General features: G+C 30.1%; 2 protein-coding genes across 2 annotated transcripts in view; both read left to right on the top strand.

The window, feature by feature from the left end:
- The window catches only part of LOC107456773 (protein FAM210B, mitochondrial), a 5,996-nt gene extending 2,221 nt beyond the window's left edge, over positions 1–3,775 (top strand). Inside the window, exons 2-3 of the mRNA XM_016074719.3 lie at positions 1,555–1,726; positions 2,798–3,775. Of these exons, the coding sequence (XP_015930205.1) occupies positions 1,555–1,726; positions 2,798–3,017 (392 nt within the window). The 3' untranslated portion in view covers positions 3,018–3,775. The remainder of the gene's footprint in view (positions 1–1,554; positions 1,727–2,797) is intronic.
- A 4,882-nt stretch (positions 3,776–8,657) lies between these two features.
- Positions 8,658–25,286, top strand: part of LOC107456777 (limulus clotting factor C) — a 44,302-nt gene continuing 27,673 nt past the window's right edge. Inside the window, exons 1-3 of the mRNA XM_043046138.2 lie at positions 8,658–8,841; positions 9,748–9,871; positions 24,700–24,881. The gene's annotated coding sequence lies outside the window, so the exon portion shown is untranslated. The remainder of the gene's footprint in view (positions 8,842–9,747; positions 9,872–24,699; positions 24,882–25,286) is intronic.

Below are 25,286 nucleotides of genomic sequence, written 5' to 3'. Positions count from 1 at the left end.
TATATATATATATGTCATGTTACGTCTTTAAAGGCTAGATAATTGAAGAGACTTAGGCAGCTTCTGATAAAAAGGCATTTTATTATGTTATGTGGAGTATGGAAAATAGTGTTCGTGGGATATTTACATTGACGGATTCCCTTTTTCAGGGATTGTTTGGAGTTGGTCCAGATTTACCTAGCCATGGAAAATATGAAAAAGACACGCAATTTTGCCTGTCCCGAGCTTCTAAAGTAAGGTTCTGAAAGGGAGTGGTTGCAAAGATCTTCTTATCTTACAGAAACGTCATTCAATTGATAAAATTTAAAGGTTTTGATTCGCTAAAAGGATAAAAGGACTCTGATTCTGGGAATTTTTTGAGACTATCTTAATGATTACTTTATCTACGAATTATTGCCCATTAACTTCAGAAAATAATCTTTTATCTGGTTCATCTTGACTTTTTATGGCTCTTTGTGAGAGACCGACTTCTGCATCTTAAACTTGATAAACATATGTTTTAAGCTTATCAGTTAATATAGAAAGACTCGCATGAGAAATTCTGTATTATATATATATAAAATAAGAGAGCATTGGTTTTTATAAAAAAAATCCACACTACTTGCATTTAATTTAAGAAATCATTCTAATTTCCAGCTGTATTCTGATACCAGATTTAAAATTAAACTACTTTATTAATATATATTTTTATATATATGAAGGTTTGAATCATTTGCTGCAACTTTTCCTGAGATAAAATATAATAATTATTAAAAAAAATTTGTGAACCATTATTATTTAAAAATGTACCTTTTATATCCTCTTTTATTGCATACCTGATTTGAGCAGAATTCATGTCAAGTTCTTTCTGACGTTAAAGATTTTATTTGCTTTAAATTTGATAACAGCTATAATTTTGTCTTATTTTTCTGGTCAGAAATTAAACTGACAATAACCAGTTATATATTTCCTTCAACATTTTCCCTTATGTTTTAAGTAAAACCATTTGTATATGGTTATTACATGTAATAATCATTATTATTTTTTAAAAAAAATTTTTTTATGCTTCTTAAAAAGTTTGTAACAGGGTTTATTATTCAGATCGAATTAGTAATAAAATGAATTATTTCAGAACTGAATAGTCAGTTGACAGCAATTAAATTTTTTATATGATTGTGTGATCACTAATTAACTCAATTATGATCACTTAATTGTGTAATATGAATATGATTGCAAGAGAATGACTATAGCAGTATTAAATACTAATAGGCATTCTTAAACATTTTTTTTCATCATGTGTGCTATTGACTGCTAATTTTGCACATTGACACACATTTTTCAGTTATTCAAATTTCAAATTTTTGAAATACGTTAAAAATTTTGCTATTTGAAGAAAAATTATACTATTTCATAATAAAGTTGTATACTTAAAATAGGTGTTTCAATTTAGTGAAATAGTTGATTCTTTATAGATAACTTGATTTGTCATAATGAAAGATATTTTATTATTAGTTATTCTTAAATATTGTTATTTTTTCCTGAATTTTATTAAATAATTTTTTTTTGAATTTTTAGACAATGAAGATATTTCTCCCAATAAAGATGATTCTGTTCAATCTGCTGCAGCTAAAGTTAATCAGAGAGCTAAATTAAAACAAGCAGTTCGAGATTATGGTGCTACAATAATCGTATTCCATGTAACTATTTCTCTAGCATCTTTAGGACTGTTCTACTTAGCTATTTCAAAGTAATTATGCAGCAATATTTTTTCCCCTCAGTTTTATATTTTAATGAGTGTTTCAATTCTATTTTTAGTAAATAATATAAAATTTGTAAATGATGATGATAATTATTTGTTCCTTACTTTAGCTTTATTTTAGAATTCCAGTTATCATCTTTTTTTTTTCTTTTTTTAAAATTCATTTTTGGAATTGAATTTAATTTTTTTACATAACGTCAAGTTTATGTTATAAGTTTAAATTGGAGGATACAAAGAATAAACTCCGCAGTCCCACTGGTCACACTTCAACCTTCTTCCAACTTCCCATATTTTTGACCTAGCTTAAACTCATCCAGACGTCATCTTCTGTGTTGTCAGTTGGCCATATCACACCTTGACAACAAATTAACTTCGTTTAAAATGATGTATACTGTGCATTACTATTCAAATAAATACTGAGCTTCCACCGCCGACTTATGTTATATCCTTACGACACGCCCCCCAGTACATCTTAGTGCATGTATGCAAATTTTCTACTTTCCCCTACTGTGATAGGTCTTCTCAATGACCTTTCCCTCTGTTGCAATTGCCTATTTTGTTGTTTTGCTAGTTTTTCCATTTCGTTCTTAATTTTTGCACACCAGTGTAGAGTTTTCTTAATGAAATTAAAATTGTCATATTCTGATATTTTGTGAAAGGCTATAAACTAGATCAGTAAATTTCTGTTACTCTTTTTCTTTTATACTTCTATTACTATTTTTGATGGTTCAGGAGCCAAGTTAAAAGGTTTCGGGAACCACTTTTGGATTCCAGGCCATAGGATGTGCATCCCTGTTAACATATTTGAAGAATTTTAATTATTTTTTAGATTTTTTTTAAAATTTAAAAAAAAAAAAATTTTGCTAAAATTTGTATTCTATATGTATGTTATTTATAAAGATGTCTTACAGTTTTGTTCAAATAAAATATTTATGCTATTTATAAAATTTTTTCACAAAATTGTCTTATCGGTTAGCACAAATTTCTGTCTGTAGAAAAATATTTTTACTACCTTGTTTTTCAATATACTTCTTGTAACTCATATTATTTCTTTTCTAGTGGTGTAGATGCAGTCATATTATTGTCATTTCTGGGTTTCCCGGAATCTGTGATAACAAGTAAAGTTGCTGCTGGGGGAAGTACCTTTGTGATAGCATATGCTGTGCATAAATTATTTGCTCCTGTTCGAATTGCCATAACGCTATCTGTTGCACCATTCATTGTTAGATATTTGCGAAGAATTAATTGGTTAAAGGCTCCTGTGAAGAAAGGCAGTTAATAGCATCATATTGTTGTGTGTAATTGCTATTGCTCATATTTTTTAAATATTATGAAATATTTTGTATTTCATTTGGTTCAAATTATTTTTAAGTTAAAAATTATGGGTATTATGTAATATTAGAAAGCAGATGATGGTAATACCTCGAACTCCATACCACACACGTAAAACCTTTCAACCATGTATACACTTTTTTGACTAATTATTCATTTGTATGGAAGTAAAAGTTTAATAATCCACAGTTAATATTCCAAGTATAATTTTTATTCTAGTTGATAACAATTGAATTTTTTTTTTTAATATTTTGCAAATAGAGGACTTACTTTTAGGTCCCATTAAATTAGGTTCCAAAAATATTCTTTTTTGAGTTTTTAATTTGTACGTTGTATTTAATGAATATGTTTTTAATCCCTTGAACTCGTGAAATTGATTAGGAATTTGAACCTGCGTGTTATGTCAAGTAATAAGAAAAATCTGTTCCTTTTTTTTATTACTCTGCCTATGTTTAAAACACTTGTTACATTATTTTGTTGTAATTTATCTTGTTCTTTGCAAATGATTTTTTTTAATTCTTTAAATTTGGGTTTTGTTGTAAATACTACAGTATAGTTCTTCTTTACAAGCATATTTTCAATGAATGATTTTCTTACAAATATTCATTTGTAAATTTTGATTGTTTAATTGAATAAAGTACTTTTTCTGAAGTACATTTTTGTATTAGAAATAGATTTTTGAAAATAAAAACATATTTTTTTTAATCTGTGTATTTTAATTTATCCTCTGCCTGAAAAGAAAGCACTTATTTGGGTTTTGTTTTCAAAATGAGTTGAATTGTTTTGTTAAAGATATAAATATGTTTTGTCCTTATAGATCAAACAAACCCCTCTGAATATTTTGTTTGTACAAGAATTATTACTTTTTCTTCATACCCAGAATTAATGTTTTTTTTTTTTTTTTTTTTTTACCCTTTTGAGATTTCTTTTATTTATTTGAATTAAATTAAACTTTTTATGAAATAAATGCCCCAAGAAGATAATGTGATTAATAGACTTAAAGCTGGTTGTTTGAATTCATGAGGTTCACAATGTCTATTAGGTGTTATCTATTAGTGTAGTGGAGCACACACTGATTGAAACTTTGCCAGCTGGTCAAGGATTTTAACCCTTTACAAGACCATGGGAAGTATACCCCCCCCCCTTGTCATTAATTTTTGAATGTGGTGTGCAGCTATCTTCCTATCTATGATTTGTGAGGCCTTCTTTTAATAACTTTTGAAAAGAGTAACAGTAAATGTTATCGAGAGGGCAACACTGGAGAACTTTTTTCTCTTGTGTGTTATGTGCTTATTCAATTAATTTTAATTCTTGTTCAATTAATTAATTTTATTTCTCTATTCAATTAATTTTATTTCTTGTTTATGAGTTGTTTATTTCTGGTCATAAACTCATAATTTATAAATTCGATTATTTATATGCGCAGAAGTTCAAGTTTATGGTTAATTCTTTTTCTGTAGGTAAAATTTTCTAAATCCCACCTATCTTTTCACTTAGCATACAGTCTTAAGAATGAAATTAACTTTGGATAATAAGCTAAATGAATTTCTTTTTATAAATTAATCTTAATTCAAAAAATATTTTATCATAACATTACTAGGAAAAAAATGACTCTGTAAAAGGTAAAGTAGGGGTTGGCACTTAAAGTAAACCATTTTCTATGAAGAGCAATATTAACTCAAAATAATTAAACATTCATTACATTGACTCAACATTTTTGCTAGATTTCCGAAATGGGGAAGTTACTGTAACTCTTTATCTTAATGGCGGATTTTATTGGTCTCCTTTGTCTTTGTTGTTGACGTATGTCTGTTTAGGCAGAGGGGGTACGATTATTTTTGTTTTCCAGTGGCGCCATCTACGGCCAAGAATTCGACTTCTGCCACACCATACGTCACACCCGTTTATGGGGCGGACCCATTAATTCATCTACAGATCGTAATTTTGACCTGAATCAGAGAACGATCGATCTCCAATCCAGTACCCCCAGAGGTATTGATTTGTTATGGGAACATGGAGGACTTTTGCGACTCGACAGATTTAACGTGCATCCGTCACTTTATTACACGGGAAGTCTTCGGCCGGTGGGGTTCGAACTTTCGGACATGGACCCAGCTCCCTACAGACCAGGCTATCCCGGCCTCCTTTATCTTTGGTTTCCCTATTTCTAGTGATAATTTTTCCCCCATCTGTTATGCCATTCAAATAATTTATTTGAGAACAGATTGCATGAAAATTTAAATTTGTAAAAAGAGATAGTAATAGTAGAAGAATAGTTTTTCTTTCAACGTTTGTTGACCGACAAGTGGTGAAAAAAATGTCAGTGACCAAAAGGTGAAGTTTTTTTAGACTTCAAATTTAAGTTATATCAGTTGCTGGCAATTACTGTTCTAATCTGAAATTATTTGTTGATCTCATCTCGGCAAATCTTGCTGAATTTTCTTCTTCTTTTTTTGTTCAAATCACATTGTACGCAAGTTTTTGCAATCACTTGATATTTCCAGTTTGGAGTAATAAAACAATCAAATATAAATTTTATGCACATTACTAAAATTAAAGTCTGGGGCTTTTATTTGCATCAGAGCAAAATCTGCTATTTTGTCAGCAAATGAACAATAAACACAACTGCAATGCTGCTGAAGATTATTTACACTTATCTTAGTAACTGTTTTCATATTCTCATTATGTGCATAATCAATTTTAACATCCATACATTTCATTTATGTAAGTTTATATTTTATCTATATTCTTAATATTAAATGTGTAAAAATATAGTTTATTCAAGTCTTTTGAGAGGTTTGCTGAGAAGTTTCATAAAGCACTATAGTCTCTCGAGGCCAGGTGATCACCTTCAGTTGAGAAATGCAACTGCTGTGTAAGCTCTGGAAGTGTCTGATTTGTGTTCTTATTATAGCTACATATTCATAATATTTAAAATAACTCATGCATCAGTTGCATTAAACAATGTTTGTTAATTATAGAGAGACAAGTTCTTCAGACTGATAAAATTTGATAAATTCTATAATGTTCATTATTAAAAAATTATTGACAGTGAATTTTATTGCACCATATCAAATTTTTGTGACCCTATAGCCATCGAAATTTGATCTAACCTTTAAAGCATTTTTTATTATTAATTTACTGACATTATATGAGTTGTCAGTAAAAATACTTATTATTAAAAGGAGTATCTATTTAACCCAAGTACATTTTCATGCAAAGATTTCCTTCTTCTCCTTTTTCTTGTAATTTTTACCATTTTGTTTAGCCATAAAATCAAATGTTATCAGGCAAACGAAAGTTTCTCCTTATTCAAATTACAATTTATTTGCTCCAACTCCAGTAGTCGTCAGTTAAGTGTTCAAGTTTTCAAACGCGCCAAATGTTTTTTTACTTCAGATGCTGTTAAATATTATTTATTCGCGATGTGTACTATCTTAGGCATCGAAAATTGATCTCATTATATCCTTTTATGTAGAAAGTTGATATAAATTAATAAAACTTAATGTTTTTGTATTGATTGAAGAATATACAGGATTTTAATTTGATTATTTACGTAGCTTCCGAGCTATACTAATAGACTTTATTGAAAGAACTAAAAATCTTGTAAAAAAATTACTGTTTGAAATTCAATAAATGTAATTAGCATGTAAAATACTTTTATGTATTTTTTAATTTTAAAAATAAATTTCTGCTCCTTTGAAAAGACATATCGATTTATATAAGGAAGGAATATTATTTTAATAATTTTACACGTTAAAAGGCTTGCTGTGAAGCATTTATAAGTAACATTTTCACTGTGTTTATGTCCCTCAAAAAAAAAAAAGTTTAAAATTGCATAAATTTTTTATCAGTTTGAAGTAATAACGCATTATACATTCTTTATCTTTACGCATTATTTCTAATGAAAAAAATTATATTCTAAATTCTGTTTTAGCATGCATTTTGTTAAAAAAAAAAGAAAATCAACGTATTGACTAAACAAGGTATCGAGATACGTAGATAGCTAAAATGAGAAACAATATACTTAATTTCATAAAGTTGAAAAAAATAATGTGTTAGTTAATTTATGGCTCATATTATTATTACTCACTCGCATATTATTATTTTCAATATTTCTTTTCCGCTGCTTATCATTTCTTGCAGAGTAAGCACTTATCATGTCGTACAATGATTTTCAGTAATTTCGTCTTTAATAATTCCTTAAAATTAAGTAAGAAAAGAAAATATATATATTTTTTTATCAGCAGTGTTTTGAGTATGCTGCATAATAAAAAAAAATTTTTTTTTTTGTTATTGATTTAACCTTGCCTTAAATTTTGAATAACTTGCTTTCATAATGTTATTTATTCATTTATTATTATTATTATTATTTTTTAAAAAAGGTGCCTCTTTTTTCTTTCTACTCCGTGGCTCGCGTAGGTGAGTGGAGTGTGAGGCAAACTTCTGGAATTTAGCATTTCCGCAGCAACCCGTTGTGGGTCAGGGGTTCATGAAGATAAAGGCTCTACAATTTCGTTACAAACGGCCTGATTCTGGCTATGCGATCAGCACTGAGCACAGACCACCTTTACTTCTTACATTAGCTGGTATCCATTGTTCTGAAGCTGGATGGGCCTTCAAGCCGCCTCTGGGGTGCGGACCCCATATCGCAGTGACATTTCAGTGCCTTACCCAATGAGCCATCGAGGCTTTGAATTTCTCGCTTAGATAACTTTAAAATAGAAGTGTGGTAGCTAAAAGGAGCAAGGAAAAACCAATTTAATTTGAAAAAAAAGAAGGAAAATAAACGTTTGAAATACAAGTATTTTCAAAAATCTAAATTAATATTCTTAATCCATTTTGATTTAAATGTAAGTGAAATTTACTGCATGATAGAACATTAAACGTTTCCAACAAATTATTCTTAAATGTGAGAGAAATTTAAATTTTAATGATCGAGAATTTCATTATTAAATTTGTTTGAAAATCATATTTCATTCGTTGTAAAATATTTTGCTTGATGAGCCAAACATTATAAGCTATTTTCTAAATTATCTTTATGAATAGTAATAACCCTTAACTAAACTTTGAATATAATTAATGTAAAATAGTGAGCTGTTTTCTTGTATTAAGGGAAATTTCATTTCAATGTGGTAAGTATATATGCAATGTCTTAATTCAGTACCTTTTCTTCGTAATTACAATTTTCATTATCTTAACTTAAAATAAAATTAATGATTATAAATACCCAAATGTCTTTTAACCATAGAGTTTGTGTTTCTTATAGTTATGTTAATTTATTTTATTTTGTAGCAAGTCTTGGTTAGGGAGTGTTTACATCTCTATATACGCCTCTGCCCTTTGTCTGGGTATCTCCGCTCGCCACTGCTCTCCTTTTCTTCGAAAAACAGAAGGAAGCTCATATAATCTCCTCTTCGAATGTTAAACAGATAACTTTTATTCATCTTTTTCGAGTAATTGCATATCTTAGAAAAAGAAAGTGTTGAGGTAGAAGAGTGTTTCTTAAGAAATCCTGTTCTGAAAGCTGACCTTGAGAGGCTAGGGATTTTCCATAATGTTCGCACTTTTCGAGAGGTCATCATCAGATATGAAAAAGATGAGGATGAGTTCTTCTTTGCTCATAATCTGATGTGTTTGTTCCTCATCGATTTCCAAAACAAACTCCTTATTGAAAAGGAAGTAGATTCTTTATCTACTTCCCTTTATTTTTTTAAAATCCCATTAGCGTCTCTTTCTCTGAAGAGAAAAGATGAAAACTTATGCATATGGTAAGTGATAATTAAATGCATTCATATACGATAATGGCAAAGTAATTTGTTAATTTATAATTTCGTTTTATTTGTAGTAACATATGGTAAATGATAATTAAAATTATTTATATACGATGATGCCAAAGTTATTTGTTCATTAATAATTCCGTATTATTTAAAAATAATTTAAATTGTCAATTCTAAAGGACTAAACATTGAAAATATTAATAAATGTTTATATTGTAGATTTTTACATATTAATGTTAAATAAACGAGAACTCATTGCTACCAATAGTTGTACGTATAAAAGTGTTATTCCATAGATTTTGTTCATAATCACAATTTACTCCATACTCCCATAACACCAAGAAATGTGTACAAATTCGTCCATTCAACAAAAATTCGTTAATTTCCCTGTCAGTCACCATTTGCTAAATGACGAACATTCGTATATTGCAGCAAAATTTCATTTTCAAAAATCGACGGAGGCATATATGTTACGCTATGAAGTTTGTCAAGTTAATAGTTATAACGCTGCAAAATAAATATACAAAGAAAATATTTTAAAAAAAATATTGTATAGATTGTACATAAAGGGTTAACCATAGTTTTTTTTATCCAAACCGTAGAATGTGAATTTGTAAAAGAAAATTTGTTTAATTAATAGCTCACAACAATGAAAGTTGTCATATAATGCATATTATCTTGATTATAATGCATATAATCTTGCAATACGAGATTTTTTTCCCGTTTTGTGATCGATTTATGAAACATATTATTCTTTTCTCCCGTTTTGTAAGAGAAAGTAAAAAAATGGCATAATGCATATTAGCGTGATAAGGGAGTTAAAGTTCTCTTTTTCCTGTTCTGTAAAATTAAGTCATCACACATCAAAATTTGAAAAAAAAAATTTCTTCTCTTTAGCTGCGCTACTCATCGTCTGTTTGTTCGATAATTGTATTGCCAGAGGACTTAACTTGGGATTATGCGACAATAAGCAAATTTCTTGCAACTGCGGGCAAAACCAAATACGAGCTAAAGTGAAACAGTAAGTATCACATATAATTTAGCATATATAATATTAATAAGGAAAAAAAAACTTTCAACATTTCAAATATTTATATTTGTTCAAAAAAAATTCATATTCGTTCTCTGATGCGTGCTTTTTTTAATTATTATTTGCACTAGTAACGCGAAATATATTGAAAAAAAAGTAAAGAATAAAAAGCAGGAAAGAAATTTGATTTTATTTTTTTAATCCAATTTCGTGTTCAGTTAGGCTTTTTGCAAAGCATCAATTACATAGTTTGAGTAAGATAGGCCATAAAAATTTGGCTATAATTATTGCAATTATGATTCGTTTAATCTAAAATTCAAACGATTCGTTATGTATTAAAATTTGACTAGCAACTATATTTTCCTTTGGTAGCAACGGGTAAAATGAAAAACCAAGGCTAAACTAGATAAGTAACTTTACAATCAAGTTTTTCCTTGAAAAACGTAGCAGCTGATTTATTTAAAGCATTTTATTTATTTTCATAACCGGCGTTGAATAGCCGACCAGATTCTGAGTTTACAACTATCAATGTTTAACTCCGTAGTCTCGTAAATACGAACGAAACAAGGGAATTCCTAGATCACGCATTGAGACAAGTTAGCTTTCGTCGAAGACTTATTGAACTAACCCGCATTTGCGTTACGTGGAGAGGAAAACCACAAAACTTTAGGAGTAGAATTCGTATCAATCAGCCATAGCAGGGCTGGGGCAGGGACATGGGTTGCCTCCTTGGGAGGCGATCGCTTTATCCCCATGAATTACCACGGCTCTTATTCAGAGTTTTAGATTCAATTCATTTCTAATAGTCGAACTCCGCTATAATGACCTATGGGATATAGTGAACATTCGATTGTCGTGAACATGACACTACAACCGAAGGAAATGACACTACCTTATTATAGAACATCAAAAACAATAATAACAACAGTTGTAAAGTAACATTTGCTTCTATTTTAAAATTTTTATAACTTAGAATAAAATCATTAATGAGGGATTTTTGAGGGCTTTAAATTTTAGACTTCAATTTGCCACTCCCTAAGCACGATGATGGCCACTGATAAAGCTATAGTTCAATGACGAGCAAACAGAAGAGAATTCTGGGGGGGGGGGGGCTGAGAGCTTCACTATAGACTAGCCCAGTGATTCTCAACCACTGTGCCGCGGCACTTTTGCGTGCCGCCAAATTCTTAAAATGTGCCGCCAAATATTAGAAATGATACAATAAAAATTAGAATGCTTTTTTTTTTACTATGGGTAAAGTTTAAATTAAAGAAAAGTGTATAGATATGTATATATATACTTTTTATAATTTTTCCACGCTTTAATCGCGTGAACATCTTTGTCGGCGATTGTCTTGCCTCTAAAAATCTTAAAATAAGATGGAAGTGTTTAAATTGTATATAACGCACAATTTTAAAAAATGTTGTAAGAGCTAATCAAAGTAAGCTATGAAATTAATAAACAAATTAATAAAGGATAACTAAAAAAACAAATATATAAAAACAAATTAACAAAGGATAACAAACAAAAATTAAGCTTTTTATTAATAATTAGCAGAAAAAACTAGTTAACAAGAAATCACAAAAAAATAACAGTTAATGTAAAAAAAACTAACAGTTAATAACTATAGAAAACAAGCTAACAATTAATTACTAGCAAAAAAATAAATAATTGTTACTAACTAATAAAATATTGGTCGAAAGAAATAGTTAATCCCTTAATAAATGTGCTTTTGTGGTACATATTATTTTATTTCACATTCAAAATTATTATCACAAACAATTTAACACAATGTAAAATAGGTAATTAAACAACTTTTAATCTAATTTTTTTTCATTGTGTGCTGTCAAATTTCGAAATCGTTAAAAGTGTGCCGCAACAAAAAAATGGTTGAGAATCACTATCACTAGCCCTTACGTTGCTTTTTCAATTGCACGACAGAATTAGTGATCCTCGCATTCGTACAATAAAACTTATCAATCTCACAATTTTACACTCATATAAAAAGTTATAACATAAAAATTAATTAAGACAGACATATTTCTAATTATTTAGAGCCAATAGTTATTGTCGAGTAGCTTTTAATTCTTAGATGAAATCAAAACTTATTCAGATCGATTGATTTATTTTCCAAGGTAATAAGATGCAAATATTATTTGAGGATCTCACCTTAAATATCCTAACTAATTAAATACAAAAAAAACTTATATTATTTAGATTATCATGGCGCAAATAATTACTAAACGTTCTCCACCCACCAAAAAAAGAGAAGAATATTGTACAGTTTGTCTAAAGTAAGAACTCCCCTAGCCATTCGTTTGGACCCGTGGCGGTGACTATGGTAACGATACATAACTATTTCAAGTAGGGGTGTGGGGTCACTGTTTAGTACAAGTTTTGGCTCGGTTGGCCAGAGAAAGGGAATCTTTTTCTTTGGTATGTTGTGTTAGCCCTAGAGTGAAGAGAAGCTACACTCCCTGAAATGCGCTATTCTTGTTTCCATAGCAGCAGAAGGCCTCAGACTTTGTGGCGGGGGGGGGGAGTTCTTACCGTAGACAAACTACAAACGACCTTGAATTGATCTAAAGCAGGGGTTTCCAACTTACATGAGGCGGGGCGCCACAATTAAAAACACAAATCAAATGGCTGGCCGCAACTTTGTCAAAATTTTATGTCGAACTCTTTTTATGTTTGAAAGAACATTAAATATTACTGTCAGATTTTTACCAAGTTGTACAAAACAAAAGTACTGAATTACAAATTAAAGTAAGAAGTAGATCTTTAAAAAATATTTCATTGTTGTTAACAATATTTTTAAAAATATTAAGTAAATAATAAAAATTCGGGTTACAATAACTTTAATGTGCACCTATGTATTAAACAATTAATGTGCAACAGACAATTGTTAAGATATGAAACTTTAAAAAGGTTGTAATTTAAACTTACATAGTAGCACACAAAATGTTCAATGAGAAAATTGAGGTTTGTCTGCAGCAACCACCAGAGAATAGATATTTACATTTAAAATTTACAAATGTGTGAGTAAATATTTTCGTCCTAAATGAGTGGTTTCAAAAAGTTAAATCGTAGAATTTCTTCGAGAAAATTTCTGATACGCACATGCTAAGTTATATTCACAAAGTACAAAAAAATTAAATAAAAAAGAGCAACATACACAATTATTTTTGTATTTGAATAAATATTTTCCTGGATGCAAAACCTGAGAAATAAATGTTTTGCACCGTTGGTATGCTAAATTTCACAGAAACGAAGAAATTAGGTTTTTATTAGCGAGAAAAATATTTTAAAACCGTATCGATTTTTTACGAAAATTGTCCGCACAAAATGACAACTAATATATTTTAGTTCGCGGGCCACAAAAAAAGGCTCCGTGGGTCGGATGCGGCCCCCGGGCCACCAGTTGGACACCCCTGATTTAAAGGATCAATTCAAGTTCGTTTATAGTTTGTGTATGGTTGTTTGATCTAAATTGATCTATTGATTTATTATTGGAATTCTAAATGATCTTTTTCGATTAAATGACGGGATATTTAAATGGGACATCGCTAAGAGGAGTATAGGGTTGTTTCAGTGTATATGTATAAACTATTTAATGTCTATATTTTAATGAGAGAAAAAAATATGATTTCTACTTACAAAGCAATTTAATGTCAGGTATCCGGAGCAGAAGAATACAGATCAGTAAAATAACATAATAGTGACATAAAATTAAGCAATTGACAATTCATAGACAGGTTTTCTTTGTAGGGCATTAATGAAAATTCTATAAAGCACATACAGTAAACCGGGGCGAGTCTACTCATTTTTTCAGTTTGTCAACTTTCAAGTGGCCAAACTTTTGTAAATATTAAAGAAAAAAGGCTTTTAATAGGTGTTTCAGAATCGTTATTTATCCCTCTTTAAAGCTGTGAAATCGATTTTAGAAAATATTAACAGTTACGCTGTTACTGTATATTTTTATAGAACTGCTGACAAATCTCTCGTATGGGGCGAGTCAACCCGTTCTACTAAAATGAATGTTAACATTGTAAATAATCAAATTTTACTATTAAGTTGTCATTTTAGTTACTATATAGGACAGGGGTGGCGAACCTTTATACACCAACGTGCCATATTTTCTAAAAAATTGTTTGATTAGGTCATAGACGTGCCGTCAAATAACTTTGATTTCGTGATTATTGGGAAAGTAATAATACTAAATACTATCAACTCAAAACTCTTTATTTACATTGAAAAAAAAACATTTTGCAATGCCTCAGTTATACGCGTAATTCAACTTAAAGTAACATCAGTGTGATTTCTGTTGTTGCAGATTAGATGACAAATAACTTATATTAGGCTGTAAGATGTTAGTTTAAGCAGGTCTGTTAATTTTTTTGCTACTTATTTATTGTTAGCTTGCTTAATAGGGTTATTAATTGTTTTTTTAGCATTAATTGTTAATTTTTTATTAATAATTGTTTATTATTTTGTGTGTTTTTTGTGAATTTTAATTTAATTGTTACATATGCCTCATAGTGTAATATCATTCGTGTAATAACAAATATGATCGGTGGCGTGCCCGAAATATTGTGTCGGGTGCCATAAATGGCACGGGTGCCATTGGTTCGCCATCCCTGATATAGGATATTTATGAAGTAAAATTCATAACTTTATTATATATTCCATTTTTTTATTCATAAAATAACACAAATTGAGTATTTGATCGATTATCACATTTTGATCACAGTTTTGTTTTTATAATCATTAACATTATAAAATAACATTTTTTTCTGATTATTGTTGATAAAAATAAATTAAAATTAATATTGTTATTGTTTGGCTTTTATCCTTTGGATAGCTTTTTCCATCTCAGGTGGCATTTTTTTGTAACATTTAAATCCATTTGTTTTGCGAATATAATTTCGAACCATCTGTAATAATAAATAATAATTTATTTAACTTGCATTAAATAAAAAAAGTTAATTTTGTAATATAAAAATTGAAAAAATAGGTAAAATAAACATATTTTATATTTACATTTATATTTAACCTATAAATTTTCTTATTAATGATAAATTTATCAATGCAGAATTAAAATAATATACTCAAATTCATTTAAAATGACTTAATTTTAATATAAACAAAGTTCTAAATTATATTATTATGCTTTATTAAAACTAAATACGAATGGGTAGACTCGCCCCGCGAATTCTGGCTTTTTGTTTACAACAGCAAAACTTACATTCTTTTTGTTTTTTTCCATATAAAATTAATGTAATCTTAGTCTTAGATTAGTTTATCACTTAACTAAAGTGAAAATAGTAATAATAATAATATACTTACGGAGCACCAACTAAAAGTTTGCTGATTTTCAATACAAATCTCTCAAAAGACGTTTGAACAGGTCGGTTAAAAAGACACCAAATAAATAAAAACGGATCAAACTACTACAGCGCCATCTTCCTTAGAGTCTGAACTAAGTCCTCCGTCGGTAAAATTTTTTTTATTTGCAATTTAAAATAGTGAAAATTAAATAAAACTAAAATGGGTAGACTCGCCCTGGTTTACGGTACGACAGATTTCCACTGCTCTAAATTGAGTTCGATTATGTAAGGTGTTTATATCCTTAAAATATGCTTTCAGAATCCTTGATAAAATGAAAGTGATATAGCATACTCATTTGTGGTTGCCAATTAATACTAAAGTAATTAAAAAAAAAACGAAATTTGATGAAACTCTATTGAGGAAGGTTGTTGCACAAAAAATTAAAACTTGTTTAATATTTGAAAAGAGCGTTGTTGAAACTTGAAAAGAGTGTTGTTGTAAGACAATAATTAAAAGCACCCTAAAGTTACTAACGGGCTATCAAACAGGTTTTGATGTTTTATACATCAGCCTTTTTCTCAATGAGGTTATGTCAGATTTCGATGGCGTAATTTTTTTCTGGTATAAATACTTTGTATGCACGCACATTCTGTATACTTTTTTATCTTCATTTTAGACAATAATTCTAAAAATAAATATTAAAGGTAGCTTTTACGGAACATCTTATTCCCCTCACTGATATGTGTTATAGTTATTTTATATTAAAGTATATTATATAGATATTATTTTATATTTTATAATCGTCGTTGAACAGCCGACCCAATTTTCGGGTTTACGATTACTGATAACTAGCTTAACCCCGCCCCGCCCCTGCAAGGGGGCATCCGGGGACACTCCGAAAGTTCGAAGTGCGTGCAACAGTTCAATCACATAAGCAAACATATTCAAAATTATTAAATTAGAGTTTTAAAAAATAGGGAGAATATTAAATATGAAATCCAGAAGACAGCTTTACTTGAAAATGAACTAAATACAAACAATCATTACAAAGAAAATAAACAGTATCAATTTACGACTACCATTGTTCAACTACGCATCCTTGTAATTTTGAACCTAATCCAGAAGACAAGGGAACTTCTGAATCAAGTATAGGGAAAAAATTGCCTTCATGGAGGACTTTTTGATGGAAGTAACCCGCATTTGCGTTACATGGAGAGGAAGTCCACGATAACCTCCCATGGTTAGCCTGACGGCAAGGGGACTCTAACCCATGATTCGTCTACCACTGAGGATATTTCACGTCACCACTGTGATTGGTTCAAGCTGGATGCGGAATTCGTATCGACTAGGATTCGAACCCGGTGCACATCATTGGAATGCGAACCCTCTATATAGACATTAATAGAAATTATTTTATTTTGTTATTTAGTTTCAAATATCAGACGGAAAAAAACAGTGCTGTAACATTAAAAGTTCGGGTGGACGCCTGCAATTTCTAGATATTTAACCACATCCTTGGAGAGACAATTTTTATCGACTTTTTTGTTCGTTTGGTATTTCCCAATTTATTCAAAGGACTTATATAGAACACAAAACAGTTAATCGAATTTAAAATAATATTAATAAAAAAAATTAGCGAACAATCTGTTCTTTTCTTTTCTCTCTTCCGGGAAATGTTTTTCTTTATGAAAGGAAATTGTTTTCTTTTTCCTTTTGCATCTGTTTTTAAAAATGTTTCTTCGGAAGATCAAGCAATGAATTCGAACTCTTTATATATGATCTTATGGGGTAAGTTATCCACCCTTAAATAACAGCAACTAATGAATGATTTCGTAATAATCCTTATTCTGTATTAATATAAATGATCAAACTTTCATGAAATTAATTCGAGTAAAATATCAATTTAAATCAGTTTTTCCAAAAAATGTTCTTTCGTTTTATGAAATAACACCCTTTTAACAAATAGACTGTAGTGAATTCGTTACAAATATTCATAAGTTTGATTTTAAGTTTTTCTCTTGCTTTTACACCAGATGCTGATAATAGAAATGTCGAAGATTTTAACACGAAGAAAATCCAGTTTTTTTTTTTTTTAAAATTGGAAAATTACTCCTCCATTGTTTTGCTTTGAATCATAAAAATGCTCAAAAATTTTAAATTATACATTAATTTTAATTAAATTTCAAAATATCTCGAATTTTTTTTTATTGTAGTCAAAATTTTGTTAAAAAAAGTCTGAAAGTTTAAAAAAAAATGTTTGTCTACTTTCAAATCTAGTAATTTCTTTTTAAGAATATAATTATATACAGGGCTTTCCAAAGTTCGATCAATGAATGCAGAGGTATGACAGAAGGACGAAAACTAACTGTATAGAAAATGAGATCGCAAGTAACATTGAGATGGTTGAAAATCGCGAAAAAACCCATACAGGTTTCGACATCACGCTGAAAAATATCTACAAAAGATGCTACAAAGCTTACTAGCTTCAAAAAGATTTAGTTGATTAATCATAATATGTTTTTGTTAGAACTGGCGTCTTCTAACGTCATTGCACTGTCTGCAATGATGTAAAAACGATTTCTGGACGCCGTTGAAGGTTCCAGGAGTGCTAATGATGTCAACTGCTGCGACGACAATCAGCACTATTCTCTGGTGTGTTCACAGGTGTTACATAAACTGATGGTTTAAAATTACCTCATTCATAAAAAGTAACACTGATTGAGATTCGGCAAACATGAAGGCTGTGCAACGGGTGTCAAGCGTCCAATCTAATTTTTTGGGTATGTATCACGGAGAAACTGAACAGCTATTACAATTGCAATTAAAGGGCATATAGTGCGGAGGCATTAACACGCATGAGCTACATGCCTCCCTGTTCTGAGGTTGGTACACGTTGCAACAATTCAGTGAGGATCTGTTGTAAAATTCTAGATTCAGAGCCTACATGCTCTTATCACGATTTTTCACTTTTCCAACGTGATTTGAGGCCCCACGTTTTATGGTAAGTGTTCATCCACTTGATATCTTTTACCTACGTAAGGTTATTACTGTATACATCAACTGTTTTTGGCAGCTACCGATGAAGATTTTAAGCAGGAAAAGTCTATTGTTTATCAAATTCAGTTGACTCGACAAATTTTGGAGAAAAAAAAGGAATGTATTATCAACACCTTTAATTTTTTTTTATCGATTCCTATGATGGTATAAGCCACAGAAAACTGTTTAAAGCTTTGCTGAAATTTGAATTTCCTAGAATCTTGGTTAGCCTATCTAGAATAATGTTAAAAAGAGAGAATTGTTCAGTCAAAGTCATGTCTGACGTATCAGAGTCATTCTACACTGAAAGAGGGTTGAGACAAGATGGTGCCCTTGCATGTTTCTTAATATCATCCTTAAAAAAGCTGTTAGATATGGCGGAATTATAACTTTATACAGTTAATAGCATACGTTGATGACATCGACATTATTGGCAGAAGTAAACAGGAGGTCATTGAGACTTATATTTCCCTCAAGTTTGCAGCAGGATATATTAAGCCTAGCCCATAAATGAGGATAAAACGAAATTTATGGCTTTAGCAAGTATAGAACACATAACTCTCTCCCACGAAAAATAAATTCTTATTCTTCAGAGAATCGCTTTTCTAATTTTGTCTTTCGAATTTCGGAACACCTTGAATAATACAATATTAAATCTTTATTTCTAGTTTAGAGCTCTCAACTATGACAAAAAAGTTGCTAAGAACAGGTTTAATACACGTGTGTTCTACTCGGCTTTTTTTCCGAAAAAGAGAACGTTTCATAATAGTCTGGAAGATACCACCCCTACTGCTTAATTTAGGTAATCTCAACGTTAGGCGTTGGAGTAGATGTTGGAATAGAGCATATAGATGTTTTTGATTTCACTTACGAAAATTAAAGTTGATTTGTGAGTTATTGCAATTTAAAAAAAGAAAAGTGAAATTAATGAAACTTAGTCAGTTGCACTTTTAAACATTTGAGTTATGGAATCAAGTTTATAGCAAAAATACATTGTAACCATTTTAAAGTTAAATAAAATGTCAGTTACCATGCTGTTAGTCCAGGCTGCTACCATGTAAAGTCAGTCAGTTATTAAGGAATTTTTTATGTTCAGGATACAATCTTCCCATTCTATTTAATCAGTATTTAAATACTCTTAATAAAAATAAAAAAAGCGAATTTTGAAAAATTTGCAACAAAAGTTTTAGGGCTGAATGTAACTTATTTTAAAGTAAACTGACAAACATTCGTGAATTGTATTTAAAATTGCTTCTTAGCGAAACACCGTGAGGACACTGCAGTATGAAACTCTGTAATATTTATACTAAATTTATAGACTGAATCTTATTCTTATGTTCCCTAATAACATAATTTTTAAATATTTTAAAGCATATATCACCAGCAGTTTTTTGCGCTATGTTTTGGAACATATTTATTTCATTTATTTGTTTTTATAATTATAAAATTAATTAATAATTTTATAAATATTATTTATAATTCTAAAACTAAAACCAAAAATGTGCTTTAAGGTTTCCCAGGAAAAATATTTTGCATTTTCTACCTATTATTTCTCATAAATAAATAATTAGTCTCCTTTTCATTATAAATTCTTTTTTTATTTTTATTTATTTATTTATTTATTTTAAATTTGGAAAAGCAGAAATATCTCCCTGTTCGCCAAGGAAGATCACACAGGGCCCTAAGGTATAACAGAAGTACAGCATAGTAACATAAAATTTTTACATGATATTAAAAAACAAAATTAAAAAAAAAAAAAGAAGAAAACAAAAAACAGAAGAATGAGACAAGTTAAGTGACTGAATGGATAAATTTTACAAAAAATTTAAAAGCTTTTCACTAGATCAGTTAAATCAAATCAAAACTTTTTTCACTAGATCAGTTAAAATCGGGGGTCATCTATTATTCAGGTATCTACAAAGATCGTCCCTTTCTTGTGAGACCGCCGGGCATTCTAGGAGAATGTGAAAGGGGTTGTCAATCCCGGAATGAAATCGAAATGAAATCGATGGAGGTAGCTATTGAAGTGTCCGTTTTAATAAATTCACATTAAAATACTTTTTCTAACAGGGTAGTTGAACGATTTAACTAATGAATATAAAAATCCTTAAATTAAATTGAAAGCTCTTTACGAAAATTAAAAATTATATCAATGATATGTTGTTTTTGTTGTCGTAGGCCATTAATGCAAGGCCAAGGGGTGATATTGTTCTTGTTTTCAAGGGCGCCATCTTCTGCCACACCCATACATCACACCCGTTTATAGGGCTGACCCATTCATACTTCCATTCCTTCATCCACAGATCGTAATTTTGACCTGAATCAGAGAAAGATCAATTTCCAATTTAGCATCCCCAGAGGTATATTTTGTCGTGGGAACATAAAGGACTTTCTGACTCGGCAGATTTAACGCGCACCAGTCACCATTTACTACCCGGGGAATCTTCGGCTGGCTGGATTCGAACTCCCTTCTTAACGGGCGTGAGTCCAGCACCCTGCCAACCAGGCTATCCCGGCACCAGATCAATGATATAACACTATCATTCTATTACATAAATAATCCTAAGAAACTAAAACGGTAAAATATTACCTGATTAAAAAAATTTCATTGACAACAAAACTATGCAGATGCTGACAAATATCGACCTATCGATATTTGAGCTGTGCAATTAAAGAAAAATTGACAGCTATTTTCTTACACTTGCTGATGTTTTCATTGCTAAAATAGTAGTTCAGACAACTGATAAAAATATTCTTTTTTTTTTAAAAAAAAATTGCACTATTTAGCTTATAATAGAAAAATGTCGATATTGAATTTTTTGTCGCTTAAGTTGCTTTACTTGAAATCACGAAGACATGTTGAAAAATGTGCAGAGAGTATGGAGGAATAATTAAAATATAATAATAAAAAATAATAATCTGAGAATATTTTAAAAATGCAAAATGCTTTATTCAAGAGAGATGAAAACCATTACACATTTTGACTGCTGAATTGATGTTATTTTATTTTATTTTATAATCGGCGTTGAACTGCCGATCCGATTTTATGGGTTTACGACTACTAATGTTTAACTCCGTAGCCTTGTAACTTTGAACCCAATCCAGAAGACAAAGGAGCTCCTAGATCGAGTATTAGGAGAAATTAGCCTTCGTGGAGGACTTTTTGATAGAGCTAACCCGCATTTGCGTTACATGGAGAGGAATACCAAGAGAACCTCCCACGGTTAGCCTGGCGGCAAGGGGACTCAAGCCCATGATCCGTCCACCACTGAGGATATTTCACGTCAGCATTGAGGTCGGTGCAAGCCGGATGCGGAATTCGAATCGACTGAGATTCGAACCCGGTTCGCCGAATTGGAAGGCGAGCGCTCTATCCTCTGAGCTATCGCGGCTCGCAATTAACATACAGACAGAATGTTTATTGTTCGTGTGAAAAAATATCATTTTTTAAGACGAAAATAAAACAATGATAAATGATCGGTAGGTGAGCGGAGCAATACAAATAAGCATTTTAATGGGAATACTCATCTCAAAAGATTATTAAAAAGTTTTTTTTTTCTTTCTATCTCTCAAGGAAGTTATTCCATTGGTTTTCTTGTGCGTTGTCGTTCTTCCATTTCTTATTAGCTAGAAATCTTATCTGAACAATTTTTTTAAAATAATAATCGACATAATTGAGTATATAATGTTTGTGAATCGTAAAATAAAAGAGAAAGAGTCAAGGTCAAAGGATGAACTATCGCCTAAATGGATATTCTCTGTAATTAAGTAACTTTCTTTGGAAGTGTTTTTACAAAGAAACAATCAATTATCATATGTTTTTTTATACGATATTTTTCAATGACTGCTTACATCCACCAATTTCTTCCTTTTCAATCCATTAAAAAAATTAATTCCTTCTTCATAGCAACAATGAGACAAGGTAAGAAAAGGATTTTCTAATTTGTTAACTATTTCTTATGAAGGAAATAATGTTATAATATATTAAAAGCATAATTGTTTTTAAAGTCTAATAAAATTAGGTTCAGTTTTAACTCATAAAATATTGCTAATTATACAAATATCTTTGGTAGTGTTTTAATCCTTGCTTTTAGTGAATAAATATTGCCAACTATATACATTGATAGTTGGTAGATAAGTTAAGTAAACTTATAAAATTATTGAACTCTGATATAGTGTTCAACTACATTGTAACCTTACTACATTTTTATGCCATTTGCGCTGCTAAAGGAAATTTTGAATTATTTAACAAATTATAATAAACTAGTGGGCTGCGCCCCCTGCTTGCTAACGCTCGCCAACCCCCGAAAATTGCTACACATTCTTATATGGTTTGCTTCGCAAAAGAAGCTCGCTTCGCTCGCTACTAACTTAGGTACATTGCAAATGCATAAAATTCTAAGAATTCAAAACAATCATTCAAATCCATATAACAATTTTTTAAAAAAAAAAAAAAATTACATCTTTTTAGTAAATACTAAGTCATTAAAATAAATTTGAATTCAAATGAAGGACATGTAACTCGTTAAACCTATTAGAAATGTGCTATAGTATAAAATCTTAAGATAAAATTTTTGAAACTGATCTCTTTAAAAAGGTTAAAATTTTGGCTATAATTAAGTCTATTAAAAATTGAAATAAGTGAATTGCAATGGAAAAACCTGCATAAACAAATAAATTCTAGTAAAACAAATAAATTCGTAATATAAATCAAAAATCGTCAAATAAATTCGTAATACATAAATTCGTGAAAAAAGTGCTTTCGACAAAATACTAAAGAAAGAGATCTATCGACGAAGACTACTCACTTCTGCCTAGCTTATGCTCTCTCTGGTTATTTCAGTTTCCGTTTTTAAAAGCGCTATATGTTGAGCTATCTCAGCTAGATTTGGCATGTGACATTTTTAGCGGCAATCATTGGTCGATTTTCTAGCGTTGCCATTCGGGGAGTTGTAATGAGGCTTTTTTTTGTCGCCGTGTAAGAGAAATATATATATAGATTTGAAAAAAAAAATACAAAAGTCACTTTTAATCTTAAACCTTTACTGTTGACTAACTATAGAAAACCAACTAACATTGGTGACCAGCTTAGTAACCATTACGAATTCACCGCCTCGTGGCTCCTCATTGCCTGCTATTGCATGGCGTTTTGGTATTACGACATTTCAATAAGTAATAAAAATAATAAAGTGCAACTATTCTGTATTCTTAATTTCAGCTCCTAGTTTTGTACGATCCCCTAAAAATTGTAAAAAAATTGAAATGCATTAGTCGGAAACCTGATACGGCAGATATTAAATTCATATAAAAAAGGAAAAACAGTTGATTTTACACGGACCCTTCATAATACAATTTATATGGTTTACAGGTTGTACTAGTGTCCATAAAGTAATAGGAAATAAAAGATATTTCACAAAATATTTTTTCTGTTAATTTTTACACCTCTGGGAAACAATTAACTCATTTATTACATAAAAGCTCAAATCTTTCTTCATTGTCCTTTAGAACTCTACGCAAACGATTGAGAAACTTGTTACAGATACAGCTACTAGTTACAGCTGGCAAGCACTGCTTCTTGAGGAATTTGGATCCCAAATCTGTATCAAACGCTTTTTGAATTTTTCGGCAGTTATCGCTTTCGTACTCTCAATCCTTAAGCACCTAAAATAATCAAATGAATTATTGCACAATATGATTCTTCAAACCATATAAAGCAAATAACAGATATGTATTTTAATAATTAATTAATTAATTAATAGCAGACAAAAAAATTTTTTGCATTAAATTATTAAAGGAAATATGTTCATATGTTGTACAGTTGTTGTCCTTACCTCGTATTTAACTTTGTGTAAGGGGCATTTTTTTATGAAAGAGGAAGGTTGTTGGGTTTGATGGTATCACAAGAAAAGAAAAAATCTAGAATAATGTATAAATTTCTAGAAGAATTTCTTTATATCCTAAATTTCTGAATAGCTTAAATATGATTAATTACATAATCAAAATCGAACAAAATAGTTCGTTAAACTAGTAACTAAACAAAGTACATGTCTCAATTTTATGTATTCATTAATTAATGAATCAAAAAACAATCTTGCCCGTACGAAATTATGAATACAAGTTGTTCTTATGTTGTACAGGTGTTGCCCTTTTGACGTGCTTAACTTTGTGTGAGGGACATCTTTTTATGAAAGAGGAATGTTGTTGGGTTTGATGGCATCACAAGGAGAAAAAAATCTAGAATAATTTTTAAATTTCTAGAAGAATTTCTTTATATTCAAAATTTCTGAATAGCTTAAATATGATTAATTACATAATTCAAATGACACAAAATAGTTCGTTAAACTTGTAACTAAACGAAATACATGTCTCAATTTTATCTATTCATTAATTAATAAAGCATAAAACAATCTTGCCTGTACTAAATTATAAATACAAGTTGTTCTTATGTTGTACAGGTGTTGCCCTTTTGACTTGCTTAACTTTGTGTGAGGGACATCTTTTTATGAAAGACGGATTCGTCGGTATTGGTCTCGACTTAAAAAAACTTGGTATCTCTGGTAGCTGTCCAGATTCTGTTAACGCAACTTGTCCATGCGGCATCAAAGAAACTCCCATTAATGTACCCGTTTCTGTGTAAGTAATTTCTCTTTTCAACCCTTTAAGTCCCTACCTTCAATCACCATGCTAAAATTTTAAACTATTAATTACATCATTCAAATTGTTATATCTAGATTTTTTTAATACAATGTTACAATTTAAAAAAAACTTTCTCTATAGGATTGTTTGTGCTCCTGATAATTTTTAAAAAATTGACTTAATCCTTCTCGCTTCCATGAAAATGACGGAGTGAGGTTTCGCCCTCTATTTCTCGCCCCCGTGATATTTCCGGGGCTGGAGTGTTCAGTAGTAACGCGCCAATAAGAATATAACTAATTAATTTCCTTCGCCCGGAAAACATTTTATTTCTTATTTTACATACCAGATATGCAGTACCAGGACTTTTTTAAGGTAATTGTAGATAGTTAGTTTATTTTAAACTAGA

The sequence above is a fragment of the Parasteatoda tepidariorum genome, chromosome 4, assembly GCF_043381705.1.
Source record: "Parasteatoda tepidariorum isolate YZ-2023 chromosome 4, CAS_Ptep_4.0, whole genome shotgun sequence".
NCBI lineage: Eukaryota > Metazoa > Arthropoda > Arachnida > Araneae > Theridiidae > Parasteatoda > Parasteatoda tepidariorum.
The sequence above is the reverse complement of the archived record's forward strand: the minus strand, read 5'-3'. Positions and strand labels throughout refer to the sequence as shown.